General features: G+C 36.5%; 1 protein-coding gene across 4 annotated transcripts in view; it reads right to left on the bottom strand.

Moving 5' to 3' along the window:
• Nucleotides 1-23,709, bottom strand: part of MARCHF6 (membrane associated ring-CH-type finger 6) — a 50,738-nt gene that overhangs the window by 13,341 nt on the left and 13,688 nt on the right. For all 4 annotated transcript variants that reach the window (XM_055704574.1, XM_055704573.1, XM_055704575.1 and 1 more), the window contains exons 4-19: nt 22,313-22,456; nt 18,646-18,718; nt 16,498-16,666; nt 13,740-13,932; nt 13,379-13,440; nt 11,337-11,369; nt 9,630-9,681; nt 7,658-7,716; nt 6,984-7,064; nt 5,699-5,767; nt 5,512-5,586; nt 4,599-4,733; nt 4,000-4,119; nt 1,698-1,798; nt 830-967; nt 231-432 (exon numbers count right to left, since the gene is read on the bottom strand). In XM_055704574.1, the coding sequence (XP_055560549.1) occupies nt 231-432; nt 830-967; nt 1,698-1,798; nt 4,000-4,119; nt 4,599-4,733; nt 5,512-5,586; nt 5,699-5,767; nt 6,984-7,064; nt 7,658-7,716; nt 9,630-9,681; nt 11,337-11,369; nt 13,379-13,440; nt 13,740-13,932; nt 16,498-16,666; nt 18,646-18,718; nt 22,313-22,456 (1,706 nt within the window). The remainder of the gene's footprint in view (nt 1-230; nt 433-829; nt 968-1,697; nt 1,799-3,999; nt 4,120-4,598; nt 4,734-5,511; nt 5,587-5,698; nt 5,768-6,983; nt 7,065-7,657; nt 7,717-9,629; nt 9,682-11,336; nt 11,370-13,378; nt 13,441-13,739; nt 13,933-16,497; nt 16,667-18,645; nt 18,719-22,312; nt 22,457-23,709) is intronic.

The raw sequence follows: 23,709 nt of genomic DNA, 5'->3' as shown, positions 1-23,709 counted from the left end.
GAATCTATAGATAAAATGGTAATTGAAGGTCTTAATTTATAGGCTCAAAAATGCTGTATGTGAGAATAACTGAGTCTACTTTTTAGAAACATACGAACTGTATAAACGCAAAACATGACCCACCACTTGACTTCTCATACCCTGTGGGCTAAATCTTTCTTATAAAAACAATTTTATAACCATTTTTCAAATGCCTTTCCCTTTTCTCCTAATGTGTTAGGTATACCTACCCTGAGTGGGAATTTTAAAGGCCTACGATAAGGCTGGAAACCCACAGGTCCTCCTTGTTGAAGTATGGCTTGATGGGCTGCATGAAGACCTTCTCCCACAACTGGAATGGCATTATTATTGCGAGCATGCTGGTTGTTAGGCTGCTGGTTTGCATTGTTTTCGTTCTCTTCCTGGTCACCAAGTAAGTAAGAATGAAGATCCCTGTAAGAATCAAAATTTCAGTTTTGTTCTCTTTGATAGGAAAGAGAATCTTACAGAAATATAGGCCTACTCAGAATGTGTGCAAGTTGTACAAAAATCTTACACAGGAGTACTGGCAGAATCTTGATAAAGTTAATGAGCTGTTAGTCATACTTGTTACTAAGCAAATGCTGTAATAATGTGCCAAAAGAATCACTTGTCAAAGACTAGTCCAGAAGTAGGTACAACTACTGCTTAGAAGAAGAAAATTGCTGCAGAAGTTTTTCATCATGTATTTATCTGTAAAATAGCTATTGAAGCTACTTGTTGGCCTAACTCTCTTGAAAGCATGCTGTTTTGTGTTAAAAGGTTAAATTGCACACAATACTTGTAGCTGATTTTGGCTTTCTGTACTTACAGCAAATATCCAGCAGTAACAGTCCATGCTCGTACAAGACCTTTCAACCACTGTCTTGTATGTCCTTGTTCTAGCAGAGCTGGAAGCACCACCTGAAGCAGAAGGAGCTCTAGGGAAAGTTCACTTACTGGAGCATCACTACAAACAATGGGAGAGCACAGCAAGTCAAACATAAGGAACATTCTGATAGTAATCTTTTATATGAATCATATTAACACCACCCCAGTAAAAAAAAAAAATATATATATATTGATGCCAACAGGAATAATTCTTAGGTTTCTGCAGACATTTTTCCTTATACACTACTCTGAGCACAGGTTAAATGCTCATGAGTGTTTAGACACGTAGGCACACCAGAAATTTAAGAAAAATTATTGAGAAAGATCATATCGGAGAATATGATTTGCTCTTCTATTTGCTTCTATCATTGCCGGTTCAATTATTCTTTAGAAACAGAAAGATACTGCTATCATTAAAAAGAAATGCAGTTAGAGGTGGTTTTTTTTTTTTTTTATTCTTGAAGCAACACTAATCAGGAATGAAGTGTGGAAAACACACATAGCAGTAACCTCACTATCAAAAAGTTGACAGGGAAAGTGTTTTGAGGGCATATAAAAACCAAACACTTATCGTTACAGAAGTAGTACAAAATGCCTTTTATTTTTCTTAGTAGCTTTTTATTTGACAAACTGTAGGATGTATCCACATCCTTTATCTTTATACTTTTCTAGAACAATGAAGTTTACATTAACTGAGAACAAAGTAACATACCAAACAATGTCACATTAATGCTTAAAGAGTGCAAATACACTTTTTTCTAGTTAAAGGGAGACTGAAAAGACATCTTTTTTAAAAAATAAATGCTTACCTGTAGAGCATAACATTATATGGAAGAAAGTGAGGCAGTAAATATTTAATAATGCGTATGGGAAGCCAAAGCATGAGCAGTACAATTGATCCAAAGACAATCTGCAACAAGGAAGTTAAACAAGTTAGTCTGAATAGCAGAAACAACCAAACCTTGTTTCCCACCCATCTCTCCATCATGCTTCCTGTGTGTGGTGGGTTAGCCCTAGCTAACAGCCAAAAAATCTACCCAGCTGCTCACTCATTCCCCTCTTCATCTTAATGAGGAGAAAATGCAAGGCAAGAACACTCGTGGACTGAGATAACAAAAAAGGGAATTTGGTCACTATTTCCCATCAGCAGACAGATTATCAGCAACTTCCTGGAATGCAGGGCCTCAGCAAGTTAATAGTTGCTCAGGAAGGCAAATGCCATAACGTAACCATGAATGTCACCCCCTTCCTCCTCCTTTCCCACAGCTTTTACTGCTGAGCATGATGTCACATGGTATGAACACCCCTTTGGCCAGCTTGGGTCAGCTGTGTCAGGTATACACTCTCCCCAACCCCGAGGTCACTCACTGAAGGGGTGAGGGCACGGGACAGAGCAAGAAAGAGGAAAAGCCTTGATGCTGTGCAAGCACAGTTCAGCCATAGCCAAAACACCTGTGTGTTAGCAACACTGTTTCAGCAACACTAATCTAAAGCACCCAAGGAATGGGGCACTATGAGGAAAATTAACTCTGTCCCAGGCAAAGCAGTATGCTATGATGACCTTGACAAAGAGGACTGCGTCTGAATAAGCACTGACTGGCCAGCTGACAGTTAGAATAATGTCAAGACAGTTCTTTCTTGTCCTTCCCCCAACACCAGGATTACAAATCTTGGATTCCTCCCTTCTTAGTGGCTGAGTTTTCAAGCAACTTCTAGAAGCCTCAGAAATTTGTCTCCTCCCATTTTAAACTGGCTGACAGATCAACATTTAGTAGGGGAGATCAGGTGTATGAAGACCATACAACTTTTATAAATCCTGTTTCTTTAAAAGAACCAGATTAAAAACCAAGTACCTTTTAAACCTACTTACACTTCAGACAAATGCACCACTAGAGACTAAATATGCAAAAAAATTCTGTGTTTAGCTATGTAAAAAAGAAAAATCAAATCCCATGCTTCTTGAAACATTCATAGTTTATGTTCTACACAATAAGTTTCTTAAAAATACTGAGGAACACACACAATTTGAAAGGTGTGACTTGTTTTTTGAAACAGTAAGCTGTAAATGTTGTCCGTTCCGGTCTCGTATTCTAGCATGAGGCTGGTAAAATTCTGAATTAATTAGCTAAGCAAATTAAAAGGTGAAGTTCAAGTAACCACCAGTTCCAACAGTCTGAGAAACATACCTCTAAGACCCTTAGTAACAAGCATGCCTTTGCTTATATTTGGGCCATCTGCTGTGACAGTTTCAGGCAGCTAAAGCACTTTATTACTGTTTAAACATATACTTGTACACTGTTTAAATAAAACCAGTTTAAAGCACTGATTACCTAAGGAAAAAATACTCCCAAAGGTGGACAGGTCAGCTCTTCTCATGTACTGAAGGGCTTTCCAATAGAATTAAGATCTCTCTATAAGCTTTCACTTCTCAAAGCACTTTAGATATATTCAGACACTACATCAAATAATAAATGTTTCTGGTACATCAACTTTCACAGTTCACATGACATTTATGTCAAAGATCGTTGGAGACCCTTCCCTTACTCCATGCTAGGCAGACAAACAAGCAAAAGGAAAAAACTTTCAGCATTTTCAGTATCTTACAATGATAATCTATCTGGAAACAGACACCACTGGCTACATCGGCCTAATCCAATCCAAAACTTAACTAGAAAGTTACTCTACCCCTGCTGCACTACTTTAGATGAATTGCATGCACAATATTTACTGCAATAACTAAGAGCCTCATGAAGGAGTTATGTGATTTACAACATCTATAATAATAAACACTTGTTTTCTGAATACACAAACATTTCCTGTGATTTTGCGTAAGGAGAAAATATCACAGAAAAGTTTGTTTTGGAAGGTATCTCCAGAGGTCAACTACCCCAACCCCCTGCTCTGAGAAGAACCAGTTACATCAGGTTGCTCAGAACTTTATCCAGTTGAGTTCTGAGTGTCTCAAAAGACCTAGAACCTATTGGCAACCCGTTCCAGTGTCTAGTCACCTTCATTGTGAAGATGTTTTCCCTAAATATACAGTAGCAACAGTAGGAGGTAACATAGGAAATTTTCTTTCCAAATGAAGAAATTTTGGAGAAAAGTCCTTACCACTGATAAGATAAACCTCCTAAGATGTCTATAAATGGGCAAGTGAATCATTTCCTGCACAGGATTAAAGTCTGGATCATTCAAATTCCTGAGAAACCATAAGACGCCAGGTCTCAATACCTGAAGTAGAAAATTGAAAAAAACACCTGAAGAGAAAATTATCTTTGTATTCTTTGTTTCTCATTTCAGATAACACTGCTAGCAGCATCTAAGTTTTAAACATAATAGGGGTATTTGTTGAACAAGGTTCAATAAAATGGTACAGAAAGAGAACCAAGGAAGCCTTATCATAGAGAAGTAGTGAAACAATAACCAATTACAAGCTTAATTTTCAAGTATTAATCTTTAACAACTGAAATTTAGATTAATTTGAAGGCAACATTAACGTTCAAGGACTCTCTGTAAACTTAACACCTCTAAGTAAACTATAATCTAAATAATAATTTTCCACTGCAGTGGAAACCTTTTTATAAGGTTGAAATCCAAACACATACAAAACACAGTAGCAACAATACCTACATGTGAAAGATTTAACTACCAGTTCAACATGCAAGCTTCTCTAACTGTGTTACTTACCAGTCTTGTTCTTACAGACTTACCTCTCTCAGTAAAAGAATGAAGGATGCAAAATAAAAGACGTAAACCATTCCAACTAACCAGTGCAGAAACATTGTGGTACCTGGGGCAGATTGAAAGCTCAATTCTCTGTCTTTTAAAGTGGCATCAAACATCTCCTAGAAGTAAGCAGCAAACAAATCTGAGTAAAGTTACTCACTTTGTTTACCCTAGTTCATACATACTACTAGCCATTTAATTTAAATGTCTGACTCCTGCTAAACACAAATAGTCATAATATTTAATTAGAAAAAAAGGGAAGAGTTTACAGTAAGAACAAATAAAGATCAGTTTCTGATCAGTTTTTTTCTTCTGACAGGAAGAAGTGAAACACTAGCATATACTACATCAGTTATAAATGTGTTCAGATGAAGTGGCACTGTGATGGAAGCAAATACTTATTCCCTTAAGCAAAATTCTTTTTCTACTAAGAAGAAATTAGTTTTCTCCATTTGAAATTAATCACTTAATTATTTTTCTTCAGGTCAGAAAAACTGTCCTTCTCAACCCCTAGTAAACAGAGCATGTACCTTGTTCAAAACAGAGACAGGACAACTGTTAAAATATGAAGTCATTCCCATTTCACATAAGATAGCAACATACAAAAAGTTTATTCAGCACACAGGTCTGCCTGTAATTTCATTATAACAGTGGCCTGCTAAATGCAGTAAAAAAGATTAGGATCTTATTATTTGATTAGCATGTTCATTTGTATTTAATAAAATAAAGGAAAACAAAGTTAGCATTAAGCAGTACCTAAAAAAACATTTCCCTCCAGAAACACTGTTTATAATAACAGAAGAGTGCTGTCACAACAACTCTTCTTGTAAGAACTTTTTTCCTTTGAATATAAACACCATTAAAAAAAAAATTTATCGCATTCATTTCCATTCTTACCAAAGAGCATATATCCAGCCACCAGCCACAGATGAGAGGAAACACACCAATTTCAACCACCACTAACAAGGAAACCTTTAGGAAAAAACGGAAAAGAATATCTGACTAGTTTAACAAAAGCGTTATGAAATTATGATGCAAGCTTAGATTGAGAGGGCTTTTTGCCACACACAAAAAATAGAATTACCTTGACAACAATATAGCAAACTCCTAATAATCGACGTGATCGTTGGAACTTAACAAGTGCTGCCAAACCCTGAACAGTTTTGTCAAGAAAATGATACTGAATTATACTTTATAACATAGTTTGATTAATATGAAACACTATCTTATGTAGCTTTTAGCAACAGGAAATTGTATAAAAGACAAAAGTGAAATAGAAAGCATGCATTTTAATCAGGGTTCTATTTTCAAAATTGGCTGTGTCTCCAGAATTGTCAGTCTGACATGCTAGATAACCCCCAAAACATGCATCTAAATAAATACATAAATAATACTACAACCACCCTTCTTAAACCAAGCATCCAGAAGTTTTCTCAGGAAATAAACAGTTGCTTTTGAAAGTGTCTGCCATGAGTAAGCAAGTTTCAAAACTGAAGGCCTACCTTTAGTGGTAGCTTTTATTTTGTGCAGTCTGAAAGAAATTCTCACCTTTTTTTGGAAAAGCTGCATGCACTGGGGGTTTGTTTTGGTTTCTTTTAGGAGGCAAGAGAGACATACCCATCAACTGTTTTACCATATTTGCACTGAACATTGGTATAGTGCAGTCTAAAGCTGAGGTGAGCTTTGCATACTCTTGAAACAGAAAACTGCTAGCAAACGTTTATTCTTTCAAGCTGAAGTTTGCGTAGCCCCTTTAAAAACATGCAGCTAGAATGTAGACTTTTCACTTGTGACCAAATCCTTCTAGCTTTCAGAACTCTGCCATTACCAATTTTTTTCTGTAATAATGAGGGTTATCACCTGAGAGTTTGTAGCAAGGATTTCTTTCAATGACTAAGACATAAAAGAAAAACTAACACAATTTTAACTAAAAGACTAACACACTGAAGATCTGGCAGGATCAAAGAGATGTGAGTAAGTTTCCCATCTTACCTATATATTTTCATAATCCCGCTTCTCTTTCTGCTACAACTACGTAGTCCACAGCAACAGCGTAAGGACAGTGAGGAAAAAACTAATGGTTCTACACTCAGACCTTCAAAATTTAGTTTAAGGCCTTTCAAGGAAGCATAAAAGCTTATGATTTTGTGTTGTTAAACGTGTGCAAGTGTTCCGAAGAATGCAGTCGCACTGACAACTTGAATGTTCAAGAGGACAGAAAAAACCCCTTTTCTTCTAATTTCACCAAAAAAGCAGAGCAAAACAGTAGATTGATTTCACCTACATCATGTCTATGCCTCCTCAGAATATAGCCAAAAGAATAATTTACATGTAAAATATGAACCCAGTAACTACTGACAAAAGGATACATGACAAACAATCAGAGTCACTGCTAGCAGAACATATCCAACTATAGTTGTAATCAGGCCTTCAAAGTGAGATGCTTGAACCTGGAGGGGAGGGGAAAAAAGGGAAATTTTATCAGACTCCTAAAATATTACATCTCCTTTTTATGCAATCAAGATAAATTCCAAATCTTAACTTTTCAAGAAGAATAATTACTTTATTTTTACATATTTTAATAGTCTACTACTAATTTTTCTATCTCCACCAAGAGCAGAAAACGTTTAGATTTACTGAAAAAAATGTAACTGCTACTTTCTTCAAACATAAAACAACCTCTATATAAGAAACAAAAAGTGTCCCCTTACAGTACCTCACTACCTCATAGCTTTCACCACCTATTATAATCAACTATGAAACTACTCAGTAGACAAATTAAAAATGTACATGGGGAACAAGAGGCTGTTAAAAAAACAAAACCATGTATTTTTTTGTAAAAGGAGGAACCATCACTTGAAAGATAAATAGTGAAGGAAGTGGGAGTGAGAGAACATCTTTAATTTATTAAAAGGTCTGAGGAGAAAGAAAATTAGACACTCCAGATTAGTTTTGCAGTCACAAAAAAAGTGGAAAGATGATATAACAATAATGTGATTAAATAGCAGCAGTTTTTTCATTTTGAAATTACAAAACTACTTACATACTCCTCAAAGCCCAGGCCAACAATGGAGAAGTGACCGATGTGGTACGGACAAAATGCTGCATAACACAAGCAGAAAGAAGGCGGGGAAATGGCCATGAAAAATGCTAAATGGAGCTTATTTACAGGATGTGTATTGTAACATGGTAATTATTCTACTCATCAATTTTATGAAAACAACTAGAAAGAATTACTTTATGTGCAAATATTTGTAAAATTATAGGAATAGAACACTTGCTAACACTGAAAATCAGATCAGAATTCACACTGAAAGACTACAAACAATATAGAACTACACAGAATGAGTGAGAACAGTCTTTTCCTTAGTACATCTTGCTATGTGTAAATTAATTCAGTTTCTCAGTCATATTCTCAGTCATAGTTCTCTCTCAGTACTAGAGTAGTATTGGTCTCAGACTGCTCTATGAACCTGTTCTGTATATTCACCCTTTCTCATGCACTAAAAGACTTAAGTAGCCATTTTACATCTTGGTCAGATGGGACTTACTTTAGAAAGGTTTCAGTTTTAGTGCTTTAATTCTTAAGAATACCATGAAAAATGAAAGCCCTGCAGAAAACTTGCAAACGGAAGACTGAGGAGAAAGATGATGTTGCAGTGAAGGGATGAGGAGGAACTGAGAAGTCTTTTTCTTTGAATTAATGTACTAAGAACTGCCATCATTCCCGAGATGAACCCTTGCCAATTCTGAGGTCTCAGGAGGAATGAATTAAAACACATAGCACTTTCCCCATTTTCAGGATCAAGTAGTTGTTTTAGCTTGCTCTGTGGTTTTCTAACCAAGCTATGAAGGACTATAGAATTCAGCAACTCTTTTCTACAAGAGTAGAGGAAGTCAATAGGAAGTAAAGGGGCTGCAGGAACTGCAAGCTTTTATTTTCATCTATATTGCCTTCACTATATCATAATGATTCACTCTGGAGAGTCCTGTAGCCTGAACATACTCTCAAACGAAAAGCTTGATGATTTTCTCTCTCCTGTAAAAAAAGCACCTTAAATATGTCAAAAAAAAAAAAAAAAAAAGACTTAGCAGGACTTGTATTACCCTAATCAATGATCAGAAAGTTTAAATTTATGCCACTTTCAGAGAAATCAGCAGTTACTGGGAATAGAAAAAATGTAAAAGACAAAGGGAGGACTTGAGCTCCTCCTGCCCAGTAAGAGCCATGAGACTGGGGGGCGGAGTAATGGGAAAAATCACACTCAACTCCTATAGAAACCAGACTCATGAATTAAAAACTGTATCTTTTTGAGTGTTTTATGAGATTATAGTGCAATTTTTCATGCTTTTTTAAATAACTTGCTTTACAAGAGAATTTCCAATAGTTCCCTTTTAATAAAAAGCATAAAGGAGTACAAACTCCTCCATGAGTACTAAAATGAGGTGTAGAATATATAGTGAGTTGAACTGAACTAACTCGTCCAAGGAACATCATAGGAGAAATTCTGGACCAGTAATTAAGGTTCCAAATGTTTTCCTTCTGTTTTATCTTCTAGAAAGTACCCCCTGTGACATTTGAACTCACCAGGACAGTAATCAGGAATAACTAGAGACCTGGCAGCTGTAAATTAGGTAGTATTACTTAGTAGGAAACATACTAAAAATAGGCTTGAGAGGCACAAATTAAATTCCCAGATCTCCTGCTTACTTGCTTTGAAAAGTTACTACCCTTCTGTTCTCTACTTGTTAAGTTTCCCACTTGTTAAAGCACACTTGGAGCTACTGAAAACACATCTACATGACAACCTATTTTAAACCTATTCACTTAAAGGAATTAAAGTGACAAAGCTAGAAGCAATAAAGATTTATTATTCATATCCCCAGTTCATTTGTGGTTCCATTTTTAGATGTCACAACTTCATTTATTCTGGAAGAACAAGCTTAAAATTAACCTGCATTATCACTTCACAAAAGGAGGATCTTTTTAAAACCCAAGAGCAAATGATACTTACCAAACACAAGTATGAACAATGTATTTAAAGATACCACCCAAAAGACATGTTCCTGCGAGGAGTAAGGGGGGAAGGAGGAAGGAAGACAAGGAAACAGTACATAGTATCAGTCATTTAAAAAGTAACTTTACTTTTGTGTCTAAACTTCTTATTTCAACAGCCTACCACTACCAGAACTTCCACATCTCATGTTAGAGCCAAGAAGTTTGCTCTAACACAAAAATCAAAACACACAGGACAGATTAGGAAAGCATTACATGTATGGACATTTACCTAGATAAAATCTTATTTTTACAAAATAAGAGTGTTACAGCACATACAAGAGCTCTTAAAACTAATATAAATAGTTACAACCTTAAAAACAATTACATGAAATGTATGCAGATATTTGTTTTCTAAACTAGAAAATGTTCACCTGAACTTTAACAATTAGACTGTCACAAGAAACCCATTAACAAAACTGACAGCTCTCACTCTAGAAATGATATCATGTCTTTTTTTAGTGTTGCTTTTAGCTAAGATGTGAACTCAGCCATAAGTACACTGGGATTTCAATCCTTTTGATATTAATATGTAAGGTCCATCACTAATGACATAAGCTACATTATTTTAAACATGAGACATTAAAATCCAAGACATTTTATTTCAGACATGAGATATTTATCCACTACAGTACCTAACACACACAATCATATTTAAGAATTACATCTTTCACACAAAGTAAAATTTGTACTGCTAGAAGAGAGCACAGATCTTCTTTCCCTTTAAAATATTAATTACTTCTCATTTCGAAATGAGTCATCTGGTAGATGATACCCAATGAATGTAGCTGTGATGGATTAAGGTTTTCCTGCCATTGACTCTGTGCTCTTTGTTGCCTGACCCTGAAGTCAGAGCTAGACATCTCCATCAGTCAGATAGGATGGGCAGCAGACAAAGCCCTTCAAAATAATCTGTAACAAAGCCCACTAGAAGATACCCATTATGTATGGAAGAGTCTCTCAGGGACACAATCAGCACAATTCACCCACAGGCAAGTGTTAAAAAGCCAAAAGCCTTTCAAAAGTGCTTTGATAAATTATTGTATCAAAGATTTTTTGCAACCAATTTAATTAATACATGCTCCACAAGACAGATTATTGTGAAGATTTTAAAATAAAGATTTGCTACTGATAAAGTAATATTCAAGAGGAGAAAAATTCTATGGAACCACAAATATGAAAACAAGAAAAAAACCCCATGAACACACACAAAAATCAAGAAACAAATGAAGATCTTAAATTCTAAAATCTAGCCTACACTAAAAATTCTCTAGTAGTGTTCTGGTGGTATTAAGGCAAATCAGAGAAGTCTGAATGAGGACACTATTGTAATCATAACAAAGAGCAAAACTTAAGACTAGAACAGTAAGTATTTTCAGTGTATGCTTTTTTAAAGGATCCAATTTTTATTTACAGTAGAGTACATGACCCAAAGTTGCCTATGCTTTAAGAAATTCCACTTTTATGCCACATAGACAAAACTCCATTTTGTCAAACTCCTAAAACAGACAGTTTGCTTGAACATGACATCATATGAAAGTCTCTTTAAAAATATACACCATACAAAAACAGGGACTCCAAATAGAATTACGCAGTTTTAAAAAATACAGTTTACTTTAAAAAAGCGCCCTCTACAGAAATTCTCGAAATGCAGGATTTCACTTACTAAAAAAACCAGAGATCCGTCAAGTCCAAGCATCTGTGAAGACAAGTTCATTTTATTTACTTATCAGAAAAAATAAGCAACACACATAAAATAAGATGCCTCATAGAAGCCTCTTTCACACCAACTTTTAATATCTGATGTGGTCAAAAGCTTTTTTATTGCTTAACCAAGTGCACCCAGACATAAATTCTTAAAGATAAAGATTGAAACAAAGTTCTCGCTCAAGACAGCAAACTCAGTTGATCAAATACAGTGATATACATGTGGAATATCCTAAAATGCATATATTTATATATGGCAAAGCAAACATATAATGAACTTATAGATAATTTCTTTCCAACACTTTGAAGACCCTGACAAAGATTTTGTATTTATAAAAGATTTCTGTGATTGAACTGTTATTTAAAAACATGTTTAAGCAGCTCAATATGAAAATACAAGTTTGGGGGTTTTTTTTTGCTTCCTAATTGTAAAGTATCAGTTTATGTTGCACTGAGAAAAGTCAAAGGTTAATATTTTACCTTCAATGTATACAAGCAACTAGTAACAGGATAATGTTGCTACACTGTATGTTATTAAATTTAGATCAGAACTGGTTTACAGCTAGGGAAGACAGGAAACAAATCCTCCACCACTCTGGCACAGCTGTTACGGGAAGTGTCCACAGAACAGCCAAAAATAGAGTATCTATTAAAACAAAATAAATATGCTGCATCTGCTCCAAGGATGTCTTACTATTTCAATCCAGACACTCCTACTCCACGATTAGTACTATGAAGTACCAGGTTCAAGGCTATTCTGTACCAGAATTTTGCGCCAAGTTCCAAGATATTAAAATTGCACATACTTTACAAAGTAAACCAAGATGTAAATATTTTTTGAAAATTCAGAAAGTTTGCATGCTATTTTCACAAGATGAAACACCAAAAAAGCCTACCCCACTTTTGATACTACATGTCAACTCAATGTCTATTGCCTATGCCAGCAAATAGGATTGGAAATGGTTATGAGTTTGCTGAAACTGATTTCCAGATTCATGGAGAGGCAACAAAATATTTTCAATTAGAAGTACATCAACATTTCCCAGCACATAAATTTGGTTCAAAAATATAACACTTTCATCTTGAGATACACAGCAGAATGGTACAGAAACCTGAATTTATGTATGCCCCTTCCCATGAAATATCTTTCAAAACCAACTAAAGCTTTCACTAGATACAAAGATCAAGACGTGTTCCTCATGATGAAAACTGTATTTCCACTACACCGCAGTCAAGGCAACAACAATATCACACCCTAGGAATACAGTGATTAGCTCTACAGCCATCTGCCATAGGCCCTAGTGACGCTGATAAATCACATGAAGCTGCTGGTATCTACCTTCAGGTAGAATTTGCTGCACGTGGCGAGCTTTGAACTCAGATCTTGGCTACTTCTAAACCAGCAAGAAAAAATGAATTCTCAAGTCTCTACACTATGATTACAGTATACACGCATCTCATGCTCTAATTATGGAATTTGTGATCCATAAACAAAACAGAAGCAATGTTACATTGAAGCGCTCCAATTTTTTAAGAAATAAGTTTGTCTTTTGTAAATATGTAAATGAAGTAAATTAACCAAAATTTCCAGTTCTCTCTTTTCTTTAGTTTAACACTTTCATGAATACAAAAAAATAAGTATTACGCTAACATAACCCGATACCTCTGTGCTCCTAATCCGGCCTAGGATCCCCAGTGCAAGCTGCAATCAATTTCTAAACCTGACCAAGTTGAACACTTCAGGAAAGGCCATGCTAAAGCACATTTTAAGTTGCTACTGTATTTCAAATCAAAGAAATGCCTTTTCAATAGTTACAATAGTAGCATAACAGTATTTTAATATAATGACTGTTTTTAGGTCACTAAAGGCTCTTACTGACAGATTTGGATACCTCTGTCTACTGTAAAAATGATCTCAAATGGATTTTAACACAATACTACTACAAATCATTTCAAGTATCTGTCTGAATTTTTCAATTCAAGAAAATGATTCTTACTCACTCGCTCCCAAGTAAGCTCTTCTGCTGCTCGATCCCACTCCAAAGCATTCCAGTTCATGTCATCTGAGGAGACAATGGCCATTTTTACAGCTGTTACTCACCCAAAACAAGATTTAACCACTCCCATGCTATGTTTTAAATGAACAAAAAGACTTCAGTACCTAACATTCAACTCATAACTGCTGATAGCTTTTCAGCAAGCAAATGCTTCTGTACTCAAAAAAAAATAATTTGCAAAACCAGGATAAATAAGCAGAAGTGGGCATTTACACAACTGCTTTGAATTATGACAGTTCTATTTCCAATGGTTTAATTTATATTTAAAAAGAACTAGAACATTACTGTTTTGAGTCACCTGTTACCTTGTGCTCCATTGTTTGCATCTGCTGCATCTTCTACTACAGCATCTTCTTCATCTTCATTATCCTCCTCCTCTTCATCTACTTGTTCTTCTTGAATTTCAGGGTTCTCACCTACAACCACATTCTCAGCAGCCACATTAGCAGGTTGATCAAGCACAGCATTTTCAACACCTCCATTTACAACAGCCTGAGCCTGCAGAAACAGAATTAGTATTCAGTTAAATTGATTAACATCTCTCCATACTTTTATCCTGTATATAGAAAAAAAGAATAGCATTAAAAAAGTTAATGTATTTTTTTAAAATAAGCATTCAGTTTGGGACCACTAAACATTTTCAAACTGAAAGAAGCAGACTTCTTCACAGAGTGTCTGAGGTTGGAAGGGGCCTCTAAAGATTGTCTAGGCAACCCACCTACTCAAAGCAGGCTGCTTGCTGCTGTTTCCAGTTGGCTTTTGAGTAACTCCAGAGATGGAGACTTCACAAACCTCTTCTAGCAACCTGTTCCAGTAGTTGATCACTCCTACAGTAAAAAACCACCAAACCCGCATTTGGGTTTTTTTGTCTTTTTTTTTTTTGTCTGAATGGAATTTCCTATATTTTAATATCAACCTACTGCCCACTGTCCTGTCACTCAACACTACCGAGATAACTCTGGCTCCATCTTCTTTACATCCTCTCATCAGGCATATATGCATGATGACAAGGTCCACCCTAAGCCTTCTCATCTCCAGGCTGAACAGTTCCAGCTTGCTCAGCTTCTCATCACATATCAGATGCTCCAGTCCTTCAATCATTTTTGTTGGCTCTTCACTGCACTCGCTCCGGTATGTCCATGACTCTTTTGTACTAAGGGAGCCTAGAACTGGATACAGCACTCCACATGTGGTCTCACCAGTGCTCAGTAGAGAAAGCCTAGCTGGAGGCCTGTAGCTACTGGTGTTCATAGGTCAGTACTGGGTCCAGTCTTGTTCAACTTATCCGTCAATCACCTGGGTGAAGGGACAGGGTGTGCCTTCAGCAAGCCTGCTGATGATACAAAACTGGGAGGAGAGGCTGATATACCAGCAGGCTGCACTGCCATTCAGCCAGACCTGGGCAGGCTGGAGAGTTGGGCAGAGAGGGAACTAATAAAGTTCCACAAAGACAAGTGTTTAAGGTCCTGCACCCAGGGAGGAACAACCCCACGCACTTAGGGGTTGACCTGCTGGAAGGCAGCTCTGCAGAGAAGGGCCTGGGAGTTCTGGTGGAGAGCAAGATGGCCATGAGCCAGCACGTGCCCTTGGGGCCAGGAAGCCCAATGGGATTCTGGGGTGCATTAGGAGGAACATGGTCAGCAGGTCAAGGGAGGTGATCCTTCCCCTCTGCTCTGCCCTGGTGAGGCGCCTGGGAGTGCTGTGTCCAGTTCTGGGCTCCCCAGTTCAAAAGAGACAGGGAACTGCTGGAGAGGGTCCAGCCAAGGGCTACAGAGATCGTTAGGGGACTGGAGCATCACCCTTATGAGGAAAGGCTGAGAGAGCTGGGCCTGTTTAGCCTGGAAAAGAGAAGACTGAGAGGGGATCTTACCAATGTATAGAAATATCTGAAGGGCGAGTGTCAAGAGCAGGGGTCCTCAAACTACAGCCCCTCAAGGTCCTCAATCCGGCCCCTGGTATTTACAGAACCCACCCGCACACACACCCCCACCTCACCCCCCGCCACGGGTTGAGGGGGGAAACCAAGCAGCTGCAGATGGCTGCCTGCCACTTCATCTGCGCGCTGGCCCCCTGGTTAAACAGTTTGAGGACCCCTGGTCAAGAGAATGGGGCCAGGGTCTTTTCAGCAGTGCCTGGCAACAGGACAAGGGGCAACGGGCACAACCTGAACCACAAGAAGTTCCTTCTGAATATGAGGCAGAATTTCTTTACCTTGAGGGTGACAGAGCACTGGAACAGGCTGCCCAGAGAGGTTGTGGAGTCTCCTTTTCTAGAGACATTCAAAACCTACCTGGATGTTGATCCTATGCAACCTGCTCTAGGTGAACAGCTTCATCGGGGGAGGGGTGGTGGTGGCAGGTGTTAGACTAGATTTCTCCAGAGATCCCTTCCAACCCTGACCATTCTGTGACTCTGTGGAACTCTCCTGATCTTATGGAAACTATCATTATATTAGAAAGATGGTAATTCAAGGACAACCCAAGTCAGTCCATCAAGCTGAAGTTCTCTTATCTCTGCCTTTAAAAAATTGATATTTATTACAAAAGGAAACAAAACTTTAATTACTTCCCTCCTATGCACATATTGCTTATATCATCTCTTCTCCTGACCAAGAGGTTCCTGTAAGCACTAAAGGGGTGAATGTGTGTTGGGGGTGAGGGGGAAGGCAGAGAAGGTCCAACTTCAGAGGTTTCAACTAAACCTCCAACTGCTTTGAGAACAGTGAACCGTTATGTGATGAACTACTGAAACACTTTTATAAAAGAGACAAAAATAAAAGCAAGCTGCATCTTCATTGACTATGGCTGACAATTCAGCTTTATATGCACAAAATTATTTTAAGGAAAATGTAAAGACACACACATAAGAATCTAAACAATGTTAAAGTCACTTTTCAAAAACATAACAGTGGTGTTCATACAGAAATACATGTTCAACTTCCGCTAATGCACAAATAAAGATACCCTGCAGTAAAATAGTAGTACTGATGGGTTCTGATAATATATTGATTCAAAAACCACGTTTTCTAAATTTGTCATGAACTACTGAGCAGCTAAGCTTTACCTCATTTTGTTGACCAACACCATTGAGTGGCTGTTGCTGATTTTGTTCCAGCCACTGTGGTGCTCCTCCATGGACAATCTGTTCACGTAACCAAACAAGGCTGATAAATGCACACAGAGTGCATGTTACCACAAAACAGCCCTGCAAACAGTCAGCCAGCAAGTTCTCCCTGTTAAAGAAAAAAAAACACAAAAGAGAAATATATTTTGCTAACTACCAAACGGATCCTCCCAGTCCAAATCAACATATACACTGGTATTTGTGCAAAAAGCTGAATTTATTTGTGTCTAGGTGAAAAAAGTATCTAGACATAAATTTTTTAGTAATTTATAATAATTATAATATAGAGTCATAACTATTAATGTATAATATAAATAGTACCAGAAAACATTAATTAATATACATTAAAATACCATAACCATTTACTAATTTAATATTTATTTTAGGAAGGCTGTATGTACCTGTGTACAAATGGTTTTAAGTGACAAGATAAACACTGATTTGGAATAGGTTTTACTTCTGTCTGCTTTGTTTGTGAAATTACTGCTGTTTAAACATAAATATTCCTGCAAAACACTATCTGACTCAATATGAAGAAAAGCTTCAAGAGTCACTAGGGAAAAACAATCCTCAAGAACAGCAAAAGCAACACAATATTCACTAAGTAAATTATTTGCTACAGTAAAATTTCTGTTTAAATGGCTAGATGCATAATATCCAGTCCACTGAAACATTTTATCTGCTGAGCTACCCCAACCAGAAGAATGGAACTGCAGGGTTTGCCTTCAACTGCACTCACTGTATTTCAGTTCATCTTTTACTCCACTTATTATTTCTATACTTGAACAGTCCTAATCTATCTGAAGTCATACATAACTGTAAAGCAGTAGCAAAACAAAGTTCAGTTAATCAACTGAAACTAGGGTTTCATGCAATGCAAGAGGTACTTGAATTGGCTTAAGCAACCTTCATCCCTAACTCCAGGTACTCCCTTCACTTATTTCCACCCTTGCACTACTCCTTCACCACAGTGAATTTGCTCAGGAAACTAGCCAACTAGAATATGTTTTTTTTAAAGAGAAAGAAATATGTCACTGTAGTACTCTGCCACCCCCAAAGTATTGTCACACACACACTTTTGTCTGCACAGCACAGTGAATACCATGGGGACAGGAAGTCCAACATGAAAAAATGCTATTTTAATGGACTATGACAAAGAAATACACGTCAAACACAGCTTCACATTACATTAAAATCTGACACATATTTGAGCCTTATTTTCTCTCTAGACTGTATAAGACAGGAAGAGGTGCTCTAGGTCCAGTTGTTTCAGTTTCTTCTCAGAAAAATAAAAATAAAATCTACACTTACGGGGAGATAACAGGAAGAATACTGGTTTAATCTCAAGCAAGCATCTCTCTCCATTATTAAAAATTAAACTTAACATGACCTGATGATTCAAATCAAATAGCTCAAATGAGATGACTTAGCTGAACCACACAGGATATTAATTCAAAATCTGCTTGATGTGCAACTGATTCTATTCAAACTAAGTTTCAGTTCCTCAGGTTCAAGGTAATGAAAAAAGTAAGAACTAGCCTGACACAATTACGTTGCTATTTCCCAATTCTATAACTAACACTGATTTAGAAAACCCCAAAGACAGACAATACTCAATAGCATATGCTGACTGAAGCATTAAAATCTAAGTATCAGCTAGAAGGAATTCCGATAAAAAAAACCCATTCCTACCACACAGGAGAATCAAGATAGATAAAATTAAATTCAAAAGCAAACAGAATGTGACATTAGTATTATTAGTAATATATATATTAATATCCTACTATGTGGCATCCGATTTGAATTGTAGAAAATTAATTTTTTTAGTTAAGTGTAATTTGGCAGTTTAAGTTTTCTTGATGTCAAATACAAATCTTTATTAGTCAGGGCCCATTTCATTAAGTCAGTTTTCCACCTCCAAAGATCCTGAATAACAGAACTTCAAAGTGAAATGATTTCTACTGTCTTGCAAGACGATGAAAGATAGCAAGCATAACTGGAAGAAAGGGACACTTAAGTTCCAAAGCAACCATTTCCATGGTAATCTGATTAGAGAAGTTATTTGTATCAAACTGTTCAAGTACTTACGTTGACAGAATATCTAGTGGCAGTGTCAGTAGTGAGCTCACAGAGCCAGTAAACAAGCACTTGTAGATACGACCTGCATGAAGAAACAGAAGCATAATATAAATCCAATTTTGGTTATAGCCTCACTTGGAAGGGACCATAGGTACCCCGCTTTTCTCCTGGAGTCCTAACTAAATTCACGACAAGGGAAAAAACATCAACTTTCAGTGAACTAACAGAAGTCAAGACCATATACAACCATATGGAACAAAGCTGTATATTTATTTTAGCTGAACGTTTTTGATAGAGTATACTTTCAAAGCCTAAGAACTGCCATACTAGGTTAGACCAAGCTTCATCTAGACCCATCTCCAACACTGGTCACACCAATGGATGACTAAGGAAAAATATGGACACAGGTTAAAGACACCTGGAGCAATACTTCCTCAGTACGTTCTTATATGCCTCACACAGAACAGCTCAGTTCCTGTGCCACAGTTTCTCAGTGCTAACTAATCCCCGATGGATTTTTTTTTTCCTCATCCCATTTTTCACTCACGTTTTGAGCCTGTATAAACTTTTGGTATTGTGGTATCTTGTATCAAGGAATCCCACCATTTCGTTATCTGTTTTAAATAATTGTTTTATGGATTAATAGTTGATGCTAGTTAATGTTACCTTTTTACCATGATTCTTCAGTCACATAAAAGCAGGTTAACAGTGTATATAGTCTACTTCAGAAAGTTAGGTTGGTATTCATAGGAGGATGACACAGATGCTCAGAACAGGATGAGGGAAGAATTAAGGCACCCATGCTCAGAAATGCAGTTCTTAAAATTCTTATTCTACCCTTTAGGCAGGCATAGGTACCCAAGTATATACTGGCACACTAGGGTTTCTGCAACCTAGAATAAATAGTTCTGTTGTTATCCCTTGGTTAAACCTGTTTGGAACTTATAGGAAGTTTATGTTTCTCTATCTCTCATGAATCAATCCATCAGAAATGCCCAAAAGGTCTGCTGTTCATGCTCACCTTTTACATATAACACAGCACTTCGAGGAAGTTAACACTTACATCCCCAGTGCAATGCACCACTCCTCCTGAAGTTTTGACATTGGGCAGAAAATAATACTACAAAATTCAAATGTCTAGAGTAAGTTAGAACACAAAAGAGACAATGGCTGTAGCTGATCTAATGAAAACGTTCAGTCTCATTGTAGTCAGTACTATTTACACATTTTATATTGAACAGTCACTGAATCAAATTTAGCATGACACTGATCCTCTGCTGCCAGTGAGTTTCAAGTTTGCTTCTGCCTCCCATCTAGCTACATGGTGGGGGAACTTCAAATGGGCAAGATACTGCTGTGAACTCTGCCAGGCTGAAAAGGTCAAAGAACACAAGCCTTATAAATTTTGATTACACAACACTGGTAGGAAAACAGTGTAACAAAACTCCTTGTGAGATTTCATGGAATGTGAAGGAGATTATTACACAAAAACCTCTAAGGAAACTTCTCTAAGCAAGCCGTTTTCCCTCGCAGATTTCACTTGCTTACTCTCATACAAGCAATAAGAGATGTACACCCAAAGGCTCTGGACTGGACCACTTGTGGACAACACTCAAGGTTAAAGACACCAGCTACTACATCCTCCTCATCTCTCTTGGATTCTTCTTGACTGGCATTTATTAACTGATTTTAGCCTTGCCTTTCTTACTCTTCATGAGTGTGTGCCGTTAGGGATCTTTGCCTCGTTGTTTTGTTTCATCCCTCTTGAGTCTGAGGCAAAATTCAGTTGTTCTGCTCTTATCTATGTAACTCCAGCCTTGTTCTTGACACCTTATCTTTATTCTGTTTATCTTTCCTCTTGATTTGAATGAAATCACATATATAGTGCTCTCTGGCAAACAGCAAATACTCCTTTTAGCCCTTCTGCTCATTCTTCTGGTGCTCACATAATGCAGTTCCATTCATACTTTGAATGGCATGTAGAACTTATCCCACAATGGGATAAGTGCATTACCAGCATGTTAACCTGGAAGACAGATTTATTCAATCATACATTTCCTTTGGTATGTTTGACTTTTTTTTTTTATGCTGCATCTTCCTCTTCCAGATATAAAATATTAAGAAGAATACTTCCTTTGAAGCCAGCCACACACAATTATGTGAGCCATATGACACAAATGGGGAAGGCAGAAGATGACATTAAGTAGTATTTAAATATTGTAGAAAATTAAAGAGTACATTAAAGGCATTTAATGTAAGAAAATACCTATACAAAATCATACACACAAGACAGAACCTGACAAATTTCAAAAGCAAATGGATTTTTCAAGGTTTGTTAAGACTGAATGGATCTATCATGTTGGATATCTTCCTGTGCAAATGTTACCCTTTACAATACATTAACTTGTAAAGGAATCCATAAAGAGATACACGCGCAATGTTGGAGACAAATTAAGACAAAATTTTTAAAAAGTAACTTGTAAATAAAATTCATAAGTCAGTTATATTGGCTTAGTAAATGAGTATTAAAAAACAAAAATGACATTTGTAAAAAAAAGTTTAAAAGTCTTACATATCTAAGTTGTAAGTGGTGACCTCTGTTAACATTTCAGTATTACTGAAGAGCCAGCATCAGATTTTAAGCAACAAAACATAACTACGTTAATTAATCCACTGAATACGATTTTGCTGTCCTTCAAAAGTTTTAGTAAGAAAAATACACAACAGTTGCATTTTGACAGACAACAGTAAAAACCCAAAATTTGTCTAAAACCCCAAGGAATAAATTTGATGTATTTTTTAGTTTTAATGCAGAGCACTTTAAGTCTTTGTTTACTCCACGCCCAGAAAACCTCTTTTTCTTGCACAGGAAGGACAGGCTGCAGGAACAGAATAATTCTTCTATAGCTGATGCCAGTATTGTACTATTCTCAAACTAAGTCAGTGTCAGCTACAAATAAAAGCACAGAACATATTGAGAAATTGTCTAGGGAGATGCAGTTACTGGCTCCCTGCTCTTTTGTTCAAGGGGTATATTACTTGTAAAGATGCACTTCCAATCATTTCCTTGACTGCACACCACATTGCTTTTGCTTTTTTCCATCTTCTCTACATTTTTCACTTGTTGAAACATCAATAGCTCTTTCCATTTGTATTTGAAAAGTGAATTTCAAACTGGATGCTACAGTAATTTAAATGTGGTTTTTTTTCTGTTAAATTCCTTTACTACTAAAAGGACTTTCAGATTTTGTAAGAGGAGTTTTACTAATAAATTTATGCATGACTAAAAGAATTTCACTTTTCATACAGAAAAAAATATTGCACTTTCATTTATAAATTACAGATCAGAACAATTCCTCTATCCTAATATTGATAAACAATATCAAATAAAATCTGCAATGTAGATTTTGAAGATTATACTTTAAAAAGAGGCGTTTTATTGGAATAAGCAGTATAAAAGCCCTTTTATGCGTTTTGTCATCTCTTAACAGCTTCCTGCATTGCACTACTGGCTTAAGAGTCAAATAGCTAAAACTTTTAAGTGACAATAAGTGAAATAATGTCTTTGAATTTCTGATATTTTTTTCTAAATAAACAATAGTCTTACAAAACTTTGTTGCAGGAATTGACATATTTTTCTGCCTACAAGAGTACAATACAAAAAAGTAATACTTACATGCTGTAAGAGGTACAACTCCCAACCATGCAAAGGCCACAAGTGTATAATGAAACCAGTATCGTATTGCTGTGCCAATACTCGTAACCAGTCCAGCAAAGATGTCTTGGATTGGAAGCCGTGAAGGCATATCTGGGGAATAAACTGTGTAGAAAAGGTACTTATGAAACAGCTCTTCCTTTATATAAATGCTTCTTTAAAAGTCCTGCCAACTACAAAATGTTTGTATTTGGCAGAAGTTTACTAGACAAATAAGCATATTTTATAGATTCCCAAAATATGAACTCAAACAACAAAAAAACTTCACATGATACATTTGTTACATTGTGTACTGAGTGCAACAGGAAAATTAATAAACTCCATGCTAGTTTTTGACTTAAAGAAGTTTTCTTAATAGCTTTGTCAACTATAAAAATCTGATTATCTCAAAATAAGCTCAAGCCTACAAGAAAAAGCACATTCTAAATTCAGTAGCCCTTCCACTCTGCACTACCTTGAAGATACCCCTGTGTTATTTATAAACCTAGTTCAAGGAAAGAGCACAAGGAACAAGAACAATTAGCAATTTTGCAGATTGTCAATTTGTTTGTGCTAGGTAATTTAGATTCCACTTGCTATCCAACAGCACCAAAACAACAACAAAAATCAGCACAATGAAAGCACCACACAGACAGGAAAACTGAAGGGAACAGATTTAACTATCTAGACACATTGAAGTTTACACAGAATGACTTACTTCCAACAGATATCTATTTCATATAATGCAAGATTTCTTCTAAGGTCACTCATATTACAGAATATAATGCAGATCTCTCAGCCTGTATAGACGTTTTCATAATAGTAAATAGTAAATTTTCTTGACTTTCTGAATTCAACACCTATGTATTACACAAATGCACCCCTGCTCAAAAGCAGCAAAAAGCATTGACAGAGCTTCTTTAGAAAATATCCATCTCTGTTGGATGGTAACACACAGTGTCAATAACAGATTTAAATAACGAAGATAAACTACGGTTAGGAGTCGAAAAAGACATTGCTGCCTGGATGTTTAACAGTTACGTTGAAAACAGCAAAGCTTGAAGACTTTAACAGATTTAATTAAGAGACTACTTTTTAAAGACATCACATACTTTTAATTACATAGGGAAACTAAATATTTACAAGAACTACTAGAGAAAAGTTCTCCTTCCCTCTAACAGGCAATCCTTTGACTTCAGTCTGAGAAATACTACTTCATGCAATCATCTGCATCCCCTCTTTACTCTAATGAACACCCCTACTACCTCTACCTTAGCTCCTAATCATCCTTTTACCAATCTCAGAAAAGAAGCCTCTACAGGAGAAAAAAAACCAACTTATTTTCTCTCCAAGGACATTTCCTTAAGTTTCTGTATTGT

The sequence above is a fragment of the Falco cherrug genome, chromosome 3 (genome assembly GCF_023634085.1).
Source record: "Falco cherrug isolate bFalChe1 chromosome 3, bFalChe1.pri, whole genome shotgun sequence".
NCBI classification, from domain to species: Eukaryota; Metazoa; Chordata; class Aves; order Falconiformes; family Falconidae; genus Falco; species Falco cherrug.
The sequence above is the reverse complement of the archived record's forward strand: the minus strand, read 5'-3'. Positions and strand labels throughout refer to the sequence as shown.